General features: G+C 41.5%; 1 protein-coding gene across 1 annotated transcript in view; it reads right to left on the bottom strand.

Annotated features, from left to right (window-relative positions):
- Window positions 1-16,896, bottom strand: part of PGM1 (phosphoglucomutase 1) — a 54,056-nt gene that overhangs the window by 22,303 nt on the left and 14,857 nt on the right. Inside the window, exons 2-4 of the mRNA XM_068540037.1 lie at window positions 4,088-4,250; window positions 3,597-3,743; window positions 2,003-2,128 (exon numbers count right to left, since the gene is read on the bottom strand). Coding sequence (XP_068396138.1) covers window positions 2,003-2,128; window positions 3,597-3,743; window positions 4,088-4,250 — 436 coding nt within the window. The remainder of the gene's footprint in view (window positions 1-2,002; window positions 2,129-3,596; window positions 3,744-4,087; window positions 4,251-16,896) is intronic.

The following is a 16,896-nucleotide window of genomic DNA, read 5'->3' as shown; positions in this document are numbered from 1 at the left end:
CTGGAATCAGAGTGTCTGGGTTCAAATCTCAGCTCTGCCAATTATTGGCTGTGCCATTTGGGGAAAGCTATTTAATCTCTTTGCTGTGCCTCCGTCTACCCCACCTGCAAAATGAGGATAATAATAGTAGCTCCCTAACAGGGTTGATGTGAGAATTAAATGAGTTAATAGATATGAGGCACTGAGAACAGTACCGGCACACATTTTATAAATTTTGTATTACGATTCTTTCCTCCAATTTATAGATAAGAAAACTGAGGTTCTGAGAGGAAGCTATTTGCCCAGACTTACACAGATAGTAGGAGTGGGAGCTAGAATTCAGAGCCCTAATCCTTCTCCTCTATCAAACTATCCGAAAAACTGATCAAAAGAATACAGACAAACAAACAAAAAACAGTAACAGTGAACAACAGGAAAAACCAGTCACACACTTCACAGCGATACTTAGTGTAACGATCAAGAACGTTCATCTCTAAAATGCTGAGATTGTTTTTTCACCAAGGAAGGTACTGACACCAATATATGCGACAGAGGTCAGAACAGTATAGAATACGTGTCTCCCATTAGGGGCCCCCCGTTAAGGAGGCTACTGACACACCACAGAATGAGGCCGAGGCAGCCAGGGCTGTGAGGGGTATAGCAACTGAGGCTTTCGAGGAGCAACTTAAAGGCCTGGAGAAAGAAGTCAGCTTCGCGACCAGCGGCGACTAGCAAATACCCCATCACAGGCTCCATTCTCAGGCCAGCCCAGGCTTCTGCTCATTCCCCTAATGTGACTTCTATCTTTCAGCTTTCATGCATTTGCTACAGCCAACTGCCTCAGCTGGGAATGACCATCACCTGACCCTCCACCACCCTACGTCTTTCTTTCATAAAAGATGAGTTGGCTGCCACTTTTTCCAGGAAACCTTTCTTGATACCTTTGGTCAAACTATGCCTTCTTCCACACCCCAAGGAGAATACTTGAAATCCCACCTAACCCTCATTTTGCTGGCCTGGCGATGGTTGGTTTCTTACCTACCTCATCTCTCCAAGCATCGCAAAGCTCTTTGAAGAGAGTCTCTACTGAACCCCTGCCTACCCCCAAGCATACATGCAGTAGCTACTCAATACATGTCTGTTGAATGCTTTGAAAAGTCAGAATAGCCTTTGTCTGAATCAAGAAGGAGACCCATTCTATGGGACTCCAGAGGCAAGTTAGGACCCAACGGGAGAAGTTCCAGAGACAGAAGATTTCAACCCACCAGGAGAAGTTTTCTAACTGTGGTTTTGCAGTGTAACAGAAGGCCCTGACAGCATCATGGAAAGGGTTCAAGCACAGGCAGAAAGTCTTCCACAACCAGGCAGGCAGATGGATTCCAACGCCAGGGAAAATCCCTGTGACTCAAAGAGTCTAAAATTGTAAATTATTACAAAACAAAGAAACTCAAGTGCTCAGGAATTCCCTACATGCGAGAGAACCTCATGGTTCTGGTTCGGTGACGGCTGCTCTCTCTGACCTGGCCACACAACCCACAGAGGAAGAAGAGGGAGAGACATACATCCTGTTGTTCCTGAATTTAATCCTCAACTTGCTCTTGTCATCTTCTAAGAAAAGGCGTATGTGGGAGCAGGCAAGTGGGGTGTGGGGCTCAGGAGCACGTTTATCGCATCTAGCAAACCACAGGCCCCGTCGGAAATAGATGGGGGCATTTAGGAAGAATGTAAGGCATCTTCTGAGGGGGAGGGAGAGTACACAAAACTAGCTGCCTGTTACTTAAAACCTGATGCTTAATGTGGAAACGCTGACACGCACACTACCTTACCATGAGGAATTTTCCCTGCATACAATTAGATTTTTATCTGCGTGAATATCACTCTGAAGTTTTTGCAACGTAACTGTTTAGAAACCGTCAAACAGAGAGAGTCTTAAGAAAAGGTCTGTTAAAGCATCACGATACACAAAGTCGGGAGCTGCTTCATGTCTTTGAGGGAAGGGAACAGAAAAGAAATGGCTCCATACCTCCATGCATGGCGTCTATACGGATCTTTAATCGGTTGGGACCAGAAAGCAGTTCTTGCAGTGCACTGAAATCAAAGATGCTTCTCAGCATCGTAGCATAAGCTTCCACCGAATCCACAATTTCCACTGTGAGAACAAGCAACGTTAAAGACGCAGGAACTAAACACATTTAGAAACATTCTCCTCTGAAATGATCATATTGCTGTAAACGTGCAATTGCTATTTTAAAAGGACATTTATGGAGCAGCTCCAATGTGCCAGGGCCGTTCCATGATCTCTTATTCAATACTAACAGGTTTCCTGAGAGGTAAATGTTATTAGTTCTGTGTTACAGACGAGCAAGTTCAAGTTCTGAAACGGGCAAGTTCAAGTTCTGAAAGATGAAGTAACTCGCCCACACAGCTGGGATGGGGCACAGAGGGGAATTTTGACAGGGTTTTGCCTGATGCTGAACTCTGTTCTGCTGCCACGTTGATTCCCTATCAGTCTCCATGAGAAGTGTATTTTGGCGTCAAAAAATAACAGAAAACGTAACACCTACTTTATTTTACTTTCTCCCGGCCCCTTGCCGTCAAGACATAATAGTAAAAAGCAGAGAAAATAATTTTTAACGAATCACTTTTCACATGCACTGCTAAAGGGATAAAACGAAAGTTAAGAACTAAGTATTGTTCTTGTTGTTGAGTTTTCACGGGTCTGAACGTTTTCAAAACATGAAGTGTTTAAGAAATTCTCTACTGGTGTTTCCTAAACCTTAAGAATGTCTTCAAAATGTACCAGAGCACCCCTTCCTCTTTGTTGGGATGCAACTGTCAGCTCCTTACGGGTAGGTTCAAACAAAAAAATGCCTCCCATAAACTTGCAGCCCCGAGGAAAGAATACATGTTAGAGCAAAGTTGAAATGCAAGTCACATTGCTAACCCATCTCATCCTCATTTATTAATATGAATAATGTTATAAACATTTATTCCATCAATTCTTGTCAAAACTTGGCATTCAACAACAAAATGTTTACCACAGCTGCTACGCAGGGAGTTTCAATTTAGCCCCCAGAATGGTCTAAGTTGATTTTACTGAAAAGGAAATCAAAGCCCAGGCTTTGGAATCATTCACACCTGTGTCTGAATCCTGGCTTACCACTCACTGACTATGTGACCTGGAGCCTGTTACTTAAGCTCTCTCAGCCTTTGTTTCCTCATCTGGAAAAAGTGAATACTGACAGTGCTGCCCTCACAGGGCTACTGTAAGAATAAAATGAGATAATGCATGTGAAGAGCTTGGCACATAATAAAAGCTCAATAAAAGATAGCTGTGAACATGATCTTAAAGGTCTTCTCCTCAAGGCCGTTCGTTTTATAGGTATGGAAACTGAAGCCGAGAGATTTGGAAACAACTCAGCCAAGGTCACACAGCTGATCCCCAGCAGGGCCCAGAGAGCCCAGGTCTCTAGACTTCCAGACCTGCTAATTAATGCATGCAAAGCTTGGTGACCACAATCTTTCCAAAGATAAAGACCCATGTTATTAAAACCTTGAAAGGCAAATCCCTCAAGTTGGAACTAGGAGTGGGCAAGAGAGGAGAAGAGTAAACATGCCTGTGAAGGGTTTGAACTTGTTTTCCAGGTCAAACTGCTGCTTTCCCAGAACCCCAAGGTCTACGTGCAGGTCAGGACAAATTGCGTATTCTTCGATTGTCTTGCTGATATGGAAAATTTTATCAGTTATTGCTTCCGGGGCAGGACCTGGAAATCAAACAGCAAACAGTGGGTCATTTTGTACAGTTGACATGGAAATACAAAGAACACAAAGCTCATCAACTCCTCTTTACTAGCACATCTGCCATGCCATCATTCAAGCAGCAAAGTATCAGAATTTTCTAAAAGGAAATATTATGTCAATGATCATTCATGCACGGCTCCTCATACTCAGGTACAGCAAAATGAGAAGCATCTCATTTTCACCAAAAGGAAACAAAAAGCTCCCTTGCTGAGGATCAGAACCAGAACCCTGACCTCCCAAGGCCTTGGTTATCAGTTTGTCCTACAGAACATAAAATTGGCTATACTCAAAATGACAGCAAACTCACCTCCATTGGAAATATTGAATTTGATTCCAAAATCTCCATTGGGTCCTCCTGGGTTGTGGCTGGCTGTCAGAATGATCCCACCAATGGCTTTGATCTTTCTAATGATGCAGGATACAGCAGGGGTGGAGAGGATTCCATTCTGTCCAATAACCAAGCGACCAATCTAGGAGAAGAAATCCAGAACACACACTTTAACTTTAATAAATCCAGAGCTACTGCACAGAAATGCCAGAACAGCCAGATGGACAAAGAAATAGTCTACTGGACAAGAAAAGATGTCCTTTAATGAACATCTAACAGCTTGGGTTAATAGTATTATTATATCGAAGTAGAGTATTTTATTGCTGTTGTTGAGTAATATTATTATTGAAGTAGAATCAGCATTGCTGGACAAAGCCATTCCTTCAGATAGCTTTTTGGGACTTTGTAGTGTATGATCCAGGGATGCTGTAAAGCTTTGGCAAGAAAACAAAACACAGCCTTTCCAGACTCGGTTCATAATTTGGATACATTAAAAATTTGTGAGAAAACCCACATTTTTATCCACTATAATCATACTTTCAATCCACATTGGGAAAGAGAATATAAATTTAACCAGTTAAAGGAATTCTAACCCAAAGAGAAGGCTTCTGTAAACTAAAATATTTGACAAAGTAAAAAGGGCAAACTTTACATGAAGAAATGTTACAAAATGTATCTCATAAATTTATGTTTCCAGTCAAGCTTGGATTTGGGGGTTCCTCAAAGCAGGACACACCTACGCACGGTAGAATGTACCTGAGCTACCTCCTGGGCCTAAGGCAGGGAATGCTGGGAGTGTTACTGGGTAAACCAGCCAGAACACCTACATGAAACAGCTACAGGTGGTACTTCTGTTGCGTTCTTAACTCACCTTCCCATATCTCTCACAGATGGTATCAGCACAGCTCCTTTGCTAAAATGAGAGTAATTTATATCTGTTTCAACACGACGCAAGTTGGAAAAGAAGGAAGAAGTTCTGTCCGTTCCTCTGACTACAGATGTGACTGCTACATGAAAAGATTTAAAAAACAAGGAGTTTGTGCCCTTCCTCCATCCTCCCCTCTGAAAGAAGGAAGGGACGAGGATGTTTTTAAGTTTTCCAGTTGTTACTTCTTCTTGCCCCACCCAAGATAAACATGGTTGAAGAAATGACTTGATGGCGGAAGATGCATTTCTAAGGTTGAAAATGCCAATGAGATACCTGGATTCCCTGGGGAAGTTTTTCTGGGACTGTTAGCTTTGCCACCTTCCCGTAGGTCACTAACAGCTTGACTGCCTTATAATTAACCCTCTCCACTACCAACCACCTCTCAGGAGGCAGCCGCTTCATTGCAGGCACATCTTGGCTCTCATGTGTCTCTCTCTGAACAATTTCTGTTATCCTAATATATTTCTTACGTTCTGCCTCCCTCAGGAAGTGGTAGCTCCCTGACTCAATACAGTGGTAATGGTAACATCTCACCCTTCCAGCAGTTTCCGGGTGCGGTTCTGATGAAAATAAAAGCCTGTGGCTGAGCAGTTCCATAATTTCGATGAGAGGAGCTTACAGATGGCAATTTAATCAGCCAGAGTGGCTGCTGGAGTTATCTGAAAACAGTGTTTGCCCATCAAGCACGCTGACTTTTACTTGGATTCAGTATGTTCTTAATGTGGAAGGGGAAACTGATAAGTGAATATTAAGCTATGCCACCCAAGTCACCCCTTAATTCTACCATTCCTTATGGTGAAATCTGCAGTCAGGAATGGGCCAAGATTGAGAGGACTATACCAGAAGGTAAGAGTAAGAGAGAAAGTCAAGAGAAGCAAGGGAAGTCCATGGTAGGTTCCTTCTCCTGAGCCCAAGAATAGGTACAGCTGGCCCAAATATTCCCTTCCAGAGCAGACTCTTTTCCACGAATTATCCTCAGCAATATTAATCCTCAACCTGATATTGGGGAGATATTACTCTATTATCTTCCTCCCATTAAGGATGTCTGGAGCATTGCAACAGCTCCTGACTCAACCTCCCCTGCCTCTCTCTCTCCCACTTGTACCTCCCTTGCTCTACCCTGGCTGAATCTATCTGACCTACTTAGGCCCACCTAGTTCATCTTTCTAAACCATAGTTCTAACTGTGTCCCTCCCCTACTCAAAAACCTTCCCTGTACCATACGATCCAGAAATTCCACTTCCAGGTATAGACACAAAGAGAAAGCAGGGACTCAAACAGATATTTGCACACCCGTGTTCGCAGCAGCATTATTCACAATAGCTAAAAGTGGAAACAACGCAAATGTCCATTAAAAGATGAATGGATAAACAAAATGTGGTATACACATACAATGGAATATTATTCAGCCTTAAGAAGGAAGGAAATTCTGATACATGCTACAATATGGATGTACCTTGAAAACATTATACTAAGTAAAATAAGCCAGACACAAAAGGACAAGTATTGTATGGTTCCACTTATATGAAGGACACAGAACAGGCAAATTCACAGAAAGTAAAACCAAAGTTGCCAGGGGCTGGGGGGAGAAGAGAATGGGGACTTCTTGTTTAGTGGGTACAGAGTTTTGGATGAGATGATGAAAAGGATCTGGAGCTAGATAGTGGTGATGGTTGCAGAACATTGTGAATGTAATGAATACCACTGAATTGTACACTTAAAAATGGTTAAAACAGCAAATTTTGTTAGGTATACTCTACCACACAAAAGAAAATTAAAAAAAAACAACCCTTCCCTGGGTCCCAAGTGTCTACCAACTTAGAGATACCCCTCCATCCTGCATTGAGAGTCCTTCACCAAGCAGCCTTTCCTGCCCTTCCTCCTGGCCCCCTACTCCCTTCCGTAAGACTCACGTCCTTCTGCCAAGCTGGATACCTCACTCTCCCCCCAACCCCACATTTGATAGTTAACCATGACAGGGAGCAAACTTTAAAATATTCCTTTTAATTGAAAATAGGGCCTGGTGTTTTCTTATGTTTCACACAAAAACAAACAAAAAAACAAGTTCCATTTTCTTTGGTCTGCCAGTCATATACACAGGTTCTATTCTCATTTCTAAAATTATCTCTAGGTTTAAAGCTCGGGGGACTGAATGAGATACCTGTACTATAAACGGGGCCCCACCAATGTTTTATTTTGTACATTAAAATTGCCTGTAAATGCAGACAGCTCTGTGCAAATAAAAACAAAGGCAGAGTGTATTCCATTATCCGTAAATGTACCAGATAAAAGTGTACTAAAGGGGAGAAATGAAATGATCTCCATGTAGCTCACTAGGCTGAGAAGCTCTCCGAGAATCGGCTCATGGGTGGAGTGGGTATTGACAAAGCTGAGGAAGGAACACTGACTTCTACCGAAATCTGTGGCAATAAATTTTCTTTCCTTTAGATTGCCTCCTTAAAGTTCTGCCCACAATCAAAGGGATGTTAAAATAGTCAGAATCTAGGATATGTTAGAAAAAGAAATCAAACTATATAGGATTTGATAGGTTTTATCAGATGAAAGTGCTTTATGGGTCCACTAAACGTTTTACGTTAAGTCAGCTGGGTAGTGTGACTGTTTTAAATGCAACACTATTTTTAGTGAGGAACGTCCTTGAAAAGACTTGAAAATATTGCTGGGGCTGTCACAGCTCTAACAAATAGGCAGTTACCATATTTAGTCAATTATTATCACTTAATTGCATTATTTAGCAAACCTTCAGATGGTAAATCTGAGAAAGTCTATAGCGTCTGCCTCAATTACACATTCCTACCAACCTCTTCCACATCCTTCCGCTTTGCACAAAAATGAAATGAAGCCAAATATATCACAGCAAAGGGGACAGTGTACCAGATCCACTCAACAATCTAGATATATTCGGAGAAATAATGTTCCATTCGTTCTCCCCCAAAAGATTAAAAGCATCTTAATACCATTCGTTCCCTTTGCAGCTCTCCTCAAAGGTGAAATTTACAGCATGTCACATTTTATCTTAAAAATGTGTATGTGTCATAATTTCATATTTGAGTACTTTATCAGCAAATTTTACATGAGAGGCATTCAGATTCTGAAACTGGGTATAAAGGAAACTTCACATAAACAATAGGATCTACAAACTCTTCTAAATTTGATTAACGTATGCTTTTTTTAAATTTGGCTTTTGCAGTTACACCTTCTTAGTGTGTTGTTAAAATAGACTGAAAATGAATGCCCAACACATTTGGCTACAATGCTAAATTTTTATGTTCTCAGAATCAGAATTGCTTCCAGAAAGGAAATAAAACAGATTTTTAAAATTTATAAGTACTGAAGGACTGTGTGCTCCAAATTATTGCTAAGTGTAATCCAAAATCTAAAAATATATTTTTGGTCCCACAGAGGAATTTGCAGAGCAAAAACAGCAATGTCCTGATGCCTGCCTTCCTGTAAATCAGTAAGGCTGTGCAAATTGTTAGATTATCAAGATCAATGCTTCCTGGTGCAAGATTCCTTCTGATTCAGGCAACACAGTTTTTCACGATGCAGAGCTTTAGCAAAGCCTCCTTATATTATAGTCTTACAGGAGTTATTATCTCTACCCTGCTGCACAAATTCACCACACACAGGGCTTCTTTGTGTCCAAGGTCATTATACGTGGGTTCCCCTGTAACAGGTCCTCTTGGAAAGCTCACACCTAACATTTTCCAATTCCCTCCTAGCATTTCTGCACAACTACCAGGATCCACAAATAACAGCGTACCCTGGCTTTTGTTTTCCTGTTTGACAAGTGACTGAACTTCAACAAGGAAGCCGTTGAAAGAAAACAAAATCTTCTTCTCTCCGCTGCTCATTAGAGCCTCATACACAGGACAGAGTGTCCCTCAAAACTAGTTAGAATGTAGATAAGACAGCTTAAGGCTGGGGTACGCTTTGAATGTCTAAAAGCAACAGGTACTTTTTCAAGCAACAGGCACAGAGCACAACATAAGAAATTAAGCTTACATTCCCATATCCCATGTGACTAATGTAATTTCAGGGGTAATATCACAATATACAATCTCTGAAGTCACAATGAAACTTAATTGGATGTTAGTAGCATTGAGGTGTTTACAATATACAAATCTTTGTACCTGTGTATATTTCTGCAAAATTAAGAGGTTATGTGGAGAGCCAGAAGCATAGCAATACTTATCGTATACCAACCCCATTGGCAGCTGCCATCTGCACTATTGTCTCTATTGCTGATTTATTAAAATACCGCCCATCTCCACCAACCACCAGTGTGGATCCCTGGCGATCTTTTAGGTCTATGGAAAAGAATATACTCTGGATGAAATTCTCCAGATAGCATGGCTTTGCCTCGAAATAATAGGTTTTCTTCCGTAATCCACTAGTTCCTGGTTTCTGGTCATAGTAGGGAGCTGTAGCAAAAGTTAACAGAGGGAGAGGACCTTCTCCCATTCTTCTGTATTTCCCGGAAATGCATTCATCAGAATCACTCATCTTTCACTTCCACCAGCTGGCTCAGCGAGGGTGTCCAGAAAGCAGTCAAGGGTCCCCCAAATAGTCTGTCCAAACTGAAGCTGCAACAGTGTTGGCCGAGTAACTAAAATAGAGGTCTTGCCTGGAAGATCACTCTCAATGAGGAAGCAGAGTTAATTCCTGTTGTCGTCACCCCTTGTGAAAAAGAAAAGGACCAAACACCCACCCACATCCACAGATCTTCAAAGTTGTTTTGATGAGGACAGTCTGCCCACATAACCAAGCCAAACACCCTTCAATTATTTTTGCCTCATTTCCCTGTTAGGGTGGAGATGGGTCCAGAGGGTGTTGCATGCAGCAGACTTCAGTTACAAACACCAGGTGGCCTCCAGACTCCACTCTCAGAGCCAGACAAAGACGGAGCAAGTGCAGTCCTAAGACGCAGGATCATGGACAAGACACCCTGGTGTGGCTCCCACTGCTACTGACACCCCTTAAAACAGAGCCTCTCTGGCAGTCATCACTGAGAAGGCCAACTGCAGCTAAAGTTGTTCCAGGCCATCTCACAAGTTAAAGGTCAATCTTAAAATGGAAGTGAGGGATCTCAGTTACCTCTGGTTTACTTTCATCACTGTCATTTTGATACTTAAGTATTTGATACTCAAGTAATTTTTTTTTTTACTTCCCACATGCAATCCCAGTTAGAAGGAAAAAAAGCATCTAACAGAACAGATTTATTCATTGGCCACCAAAGATTTAACAAAAAAGTATTCAGTTCTAGAAGAATAGAGATTCATAAATATGCCCTGAATGACCAACAGCTTGGTCATTCCCTTGAACTTATAGAAAAGTAGGGATGAAGACGCACCAAATCCTTGAAAACATAAGCAGAATAGTGTGTGTGTGGTAGGGGGAGAGGGAAGTAAGTTTTTCTGAATGCATGAGGCTTGATCAAGTTATTATTTGGAAAAATAATATGGACATAAGATTAAATTTTGTATATTCATATTCTCAGTTTTAAGTAGACTTGACTTTTAAGAAAACATTTTTAGTGAAGCAGTTTAAGTCCTTTGCATTTGAAGAACCTAAGATGTTTAAAAACGCTCTACCTCATCCCATTTGACCCCTGAGATTTTATTAATAATCTATGTCGGTACATACATGTTGTGTTCTTTATCTAGCTCAGCAAAAGTTGTCAATTACGAAGCTCCATTGTCAAGGTTTTGGTGAACTTGTTAACAAGGCTTAAAAAGTAAATCAGGACTAGTTACGCCACATGTCTGGGGAGTTTGATGTGCACATAAAAGTCAGGTTTTCAAGGGAAAAGTAGTAATCTCTTGAGAAACAAAATCTGAGTATTTTTCTACTAATTTGTCAAGCCAGGTCCAAAAGCAGACAGGCCCTGAGAGCAGCAGACTGCCCTCTGTGAGGCAAGAATGTCTCTGTGTTCCAGGGGCTACTCATACTGGACCAGGAGAGCTAACGGGCTCATGAGCAGAAAGCGGGCCACTACCAAGGAAGCCTAGTCTCCTTCAAATGGCAAACGGGGCTGGCCCACCTGCAAAGAGGACCTCGAGACATAACATTATAACAATTCACAGGACTCGTCTATTAAGCTGAAAACCAGTCAGCCAAAAGACAATTGCTTTTTACAGCTTATTATTCCCTCTTATTTCAATTTTAAAACTAAAATTCTTATGAAGTAAGCTTCCTTTGTGAACAGTAGTTTACACACCCAATGTTTTTCAACTTACTACAAATGCATTTCTTTAATTCATATTTTTTAAGTTCTGTGGCCAGTTTTCTCTGATTTTAGATAGGCTCGCAAATTATCCCAGTCTATGTGTCTTGACATATTTAATAATAGATCCGCATTTGTGAAATATCAACTCAACAATCTTTTCATTGGGAATAACAGAGCAACCAACCATGTAATTGGTAGTGTCCTTAACAAGGTCTTGAAAGCCCAGCATAGATTCAGGGACACTTCATTGCAAAGGGGCTCCAATATCCCCACTAAAGCTTCTCTGCCCACACATTCCAGCATGTTCTCTGCTGGTGATCGACCGCTCTCTCTCGAAGCTCTTTCTAAAGCCAGAACTAGGAGAGTAATGTTTTGTTGGGGGCTTTTCCCACACATTCACTTATTTTATTTACAGTCTATGGTCACTGCAAGTCAATTCCGTAAAATGAGAAATGATGAAGAATCAAGGCATAACTATGAAAATTCAAAATTGATAGACGTTCAACACAAAAAAACCACAAGCATCAAAATGGGTTTGTTTGCAGCATAAGATCCAACAGGTGTTATTTCAAAGGATGGCAAATGCTTGCTTTTTTTTTTTTTTAAAGACAGTGGCCACATCAGATACTAGAACACCTCAGCTTAGCAGTGTGTTTTCATATGAACTAAAATTTGTTTCTAAAAATATTTTTTCACATTGAAACTGTTGTAAGAGCTACACTTCTCCAGGATTAAGCCTGTTCCTAGGCCTAGTACCAGTTTCTAACCACCTAAAAACTGACTGATACAGAAAGTATTCCAAACGTAAGTATTCTGATTCTTAAAGGTTAAAAAATATATACTCTAAAGTAGTTTAGAAGAATCATTGCAAACAATAATGCTGGTGCTCTTCCACTCCTAACTCTCCAAATAGCTGATATGCCACTTTGGGGTTCATTATTTGATGGCCTCTCACTTCCAAGGTTTTTAAATATACCTCCCCAGTGGAACATCTTCATATTTAACACATTATTGAACACAAATGGAAATAGACAGCAGTGTTTGAGCATCGAGAAGTCCTACTTGTGAAACCTGGGGAATCAGGTCACTAGGTGAACCCAGCGCCCCCTTCCTGGATGGGAATGTCCGTGTGGGCACATACGCTTTTTTACTTCACTGTATGTGAGCCAGCTTTACGGCGAGGCATGGACTGGAAAAGACCCCATCTCTCACGGCCCTTGCACATGCCAATGAATATCCAGCAATTTAAGCGCACATCAAATCTAAGGCTCCGAAGGAGAGAGTTCTGACCCCGAAATGAAGCGCAATGTTTTCACCAACTACATGTGTCAGCATGGTGTTTGTCAACATGCAAAACTAAACCAAAAAGATATAATCCTTGCCCTAGAAAAGCTTCTGTTCTAAAGATGGGCCTGAGTCATAATTTTATGGACACTATAGAATTCAGCCCCACATAAAAATATTACCAGAAGCAGCAATGTTAGATGGACTATGAAGTGTGGTAAAAAAGAAGAAGCATTAAAAACATTAAGCTTCCGAAGACGCTCAGACTAAGTGGGGTAGCTATTAAGAAACTCATTTGTTTGAGCTCTCCAGCAAAGGTTGAACTTCATCTTCGGAAACGTTACTGTCGAGCATAGCGAAGCCAATTTGGCCTAATGAATTCGCCTGCCTTGCCAGTACTCCTTCACAATGACACAAATTACATTTAAACCATGCGGGGGATTTAAGGATTATTCCCTTCAGACAAGGAACTTTCATACTGGTCTTGGGTCCAATCAATTTCACAATGGCAGCGTTATGAACCCCTTCGCTCCCAGCCTCGCAAAGACTCCAGCTCCTACTCTGATCAGCAATGATGCCTTCCTAGTAGAACACAGCAGAAACTGAAGACTTGCCAATCCTTTATTCATTCTATCGTTCTTTCTTTTTTGCCACTGACAAATATTTACTGAGTTACTAACTGCTGTGCCCCAGGGCCAGTGCGAGGGCTGGACCCAGGACCTGAAAAGGTTCGCCTCTTCACACCAAGAATTATTCTTTAGAAAATGCCACAGGTGTGGGCATAGTGGATAGAACTGGTAACCCTTTCTCTCAGCACAAGCACTAGAAAGAAAGCTACTAACTGGGCTAAAAGCAGCAGGGGTCATTAGACCCCCAGCCCAAAGCCCTGCGCTTGTGACAGCTGCAGGTACCCGCCTGAGTGCTTGGGGTGTTTGACCCAAGTGACAGGAAACAAAAGCTGGGAAAAGTCATTCATTTCTCCAACCAACAGTAAGTAGGCATGTAGTGAACGCCAGCCCCAGGAGAGGCACTGCAGGATAATGCAAAAACCACAGGTTCAGGAGCCAGACACAACCAGGGCTCATATCTTGCACTCTAAAGTGTATGAGGAGGTATAATCTTGAGCAAGTTAACTGACTTGAGCCTGTAAGATGGGGATAGCTGTCAAGGTTGTTCTGAGAACTGAATCAGGCAACAGGTGTGAAAACACTTAGTACCTGTGTCTGGCATACAGCAGATTATCAGTAAATGTCAGCCCCTCACCCTTCCATCCTTAATGTCCTCATCTCTAAAATGGGATAATGATACCTGCCTCACAAGGTTTGGGGGACGATGACTTCCCCGAATGTCTATGAAAGCCTTTGTGAACTAGAAAATGATGTAAAGATATGAATTTTTTTCACATTCTGAGGGGTGATAGGGATAGGAAAAAAAGATGAACGGACCTTTGTTCTTAAGAAGTTCATCTTGGAGGAGCCATCACAGCCTGGTGGCCTCGGTGCTGTCCCGGAGGTGCATGGACAGAGCCATGACTCTCAAGAGGTTTGCAGTGATGGGGTAAGGCTGAAAAGTAGTTGGGGCAAGATTATAGAGTCTTATGAATCACAATAAAGTTTATTCTGCAGGCACCAAAAGCTATGGAAATTTTTAAGCCAGAGGAATACAAACTGCTATTTTTTGGGAAGTTGAATGGCTGCCAGTGGTGCATCAAATAGCTTGGAGGAGAGACTGGAAAAAGATGAACCAAGGCTTGCAAAAAAGAATTCCCTCTGCAGCTGAGGTGGCTCTGAGGATCCTGGTCTCTGTGATCTTGTCAAGAGCTGCTCCTCTTACACAGGACTTCAACTTTGAGTCTTGGCTAGTTTGGGCCCTGTTATTTTCCTCCAACATGAAGACACTACCCGAATAAGCTCTCTTTCCTCTGACCCCTTCAGTTCACTCTCTCTCTTCTCTGAGAACGGTCCCCTACCCCACCCCACAAGAGTGGATACCTAGGGCCAAGTTTCTACTGCAGGACCCTGGTGCCAGGCCATGATCACCAAGGGCAGACACCTGACCAAAGCTGGATCACTCAAATTTTTTCTCCTAGGAATCTAGAATTAGGACTCAAAAGTGTGCCAGTCAGATTCAGTTAGTTCTTGAACTGGGAATACAGGTAAACTCAGGAGCTGTGGGGCAGGGATGTCGTGTCATGAGAATATCTATAGAATTGTAACTGGCAGCCAGATGATACATGAGAATATGAGACAATATTATGCAGGATCCAACTCTGGATCACTCAGGCATCCCTAAGAGCTGGGGGCCTGATGTACAGGAAGAACTGGAAAAGAATTCAGAGTAGATTCAGGCAGAATATAGGTTAGATGAATCTTCTCAAGTGGGTAAGGGTTGCAGACTCGTGAGATATGAGAGTTGGGGAATGTGGTCTTTGAACACAAGCCACTTGAGACTCCCCTGGTGGCACTGGCATTCTGGACTGGGGTGCTTCCATAGCCAGATTTCTGTTCAGTGTCACCCCCAATTCCATTGGAAAGGTAACTCCTAATTGCTTGGGATAAGAGAATTTTTTTTTTTTAAATAGATCTTTATTGGAGTATAACTGTTTCACAATACTGTGTTAGTTTCTGTTGTACACCAAAGTGAATCAGCCATATGCATACATATGTCTCCATATCCCCTCCCTCTAGAGCCTCCCTCCCATCCTCCCTAACCCACCCCTCTAGGTCATCACAAAGCACCAAGCTGATCTCCCTGTGCTATGCTGCTGCTTCCCATTAGCTAACTATTTCACATTCGGTAGTGTATATATGTCGATGCTACTCTCACTTCGCCCCAGCTTCCCCCTCCCACCCCGGGTCCTCAAGTCCATTCTCTATGTCTATATCTTTATTCCTGCCCTGCAACTAGGTTCATCGGTACCAATTTTTTTTTAGATTCCATATATGTGTTAGCGTACGGTATTTGTTTTTCTCTTTCTGACTTACTTTACTCTGTATGACAGACTCTAGGTCCATCCACCTCACTACAAATAACTCAATTTTGTTTCTTTTTATGGCTGAGTAAATATTCCATTGTATATATGTGCCACATCATCTTTATCCATTCATCTGTCGATGGACATTTAGGTTGGTTCCATGTCCTGGCTATCATAAATAGCGCTGCAATGAACATTGTGGTACATGTCTCTTTTTGAATTATGGTTTTCTCGGGGTATATGTCCAGTAGTGGGATTGCTGGGTCATATGGTAGTTCTATTTTTAGTTTTTTAAGGAACCTCCATACTGTTTTCCATAGTGGTTGTATCTATTTACATTCCCACCAACAGTGCAGGAGGGTTCCCTTTTCACCACACCCTTTCCAGCATTTATTGCTTCTAGATTTTTTGATAATAGCCATTCTGACTGGCAAGAGGTGATACCTCATCGTAGTTTTGATTTGCATTTCTCTAATAATTAGTGATGGTGAGCATCTTTTCATGTGCCTCTTGGCCATCTGTATGTCTTCCATGGTGAAATGTCTATTTAGGTCTTCTGCCCATTTTTTAATTGGATTGTTTGTTTTTTGATATTGAGCTCCATGAGCTGTTTGTATATTTTGGAGACTAATCCTTTGTCTGTTGTTTCATTTGCAAATATTTTCTCCCATTCTGAGGGTTGTCTTTTTCTCTTGTTTATGGTTTCCTTTGCTGTGCAAAAGGTTTTAAGTTTCATTAGGTCCCATTTGTTTATTTTTGTTTTTATTTCCCTTTCTCTAGGAGGTGGGTCAAAAAAGATCTTGCCGTAGTTTATGTCAGAGTGTTTTTCTATGTTTTCCTCTAAGAGTCTTATAGTGTCTGGTCTTACATTTAGGTCTTTAATCCATTTGGAGTTTATTTTTGTGTATGATGTTAGGTAGCATTCTAATTTCATTCTTTTACATGTAGCTGTCCAGTTTTCCCAGCACCACTTATTGAAGAGGCTGTCCTTTCTCCACTGTATGTTCTTGCCTCCTTTGTCGTAAATTAGGTGACCATATGTGCATGGGTTTATCTCTGGGCATTCTATCCTGTACCATTGATCTTTATTTCTGTTTTTGTACCAGTACCATACTGTCTTGATTACTGTAGCTTTGTGGTATAGTTTGAAATCAGGGATTGGGCACTTCTTAACATAAAAAGATTTAGAATTAAGTGTAGACATGAAGTAAATCAAACTCACAGTAGAGAGATAATAAATCATAGCATTAATATTTTTGCAATAAACTTGGGAGAAAATCTATACTTTAAGTACATTAAGAGACTCTGGGATATTGGTTTATCTAATAGATCGGCCCTGTGATTCCAATTTATAA

Source organism: Eschrichtius robustus, chromosome 3 (genome assembly GCF_028021215.1).
Source record: "Eschrichtius robustus isolate mEscRob2 chromosome 3, mEscRob2.pri, whole genome shotgun sequence".
Taxonomy (NCBI): domain Eukaryota; kingdom Metazoa; phylum Chordata; class Mammalia; order Artiodactyla; family Eschrichtiidae; genus Eschrichtius; species Eschrichtius robustus.
This window is presented reverse-complemented; position numbering and strand designations above follow the sequence as displayed.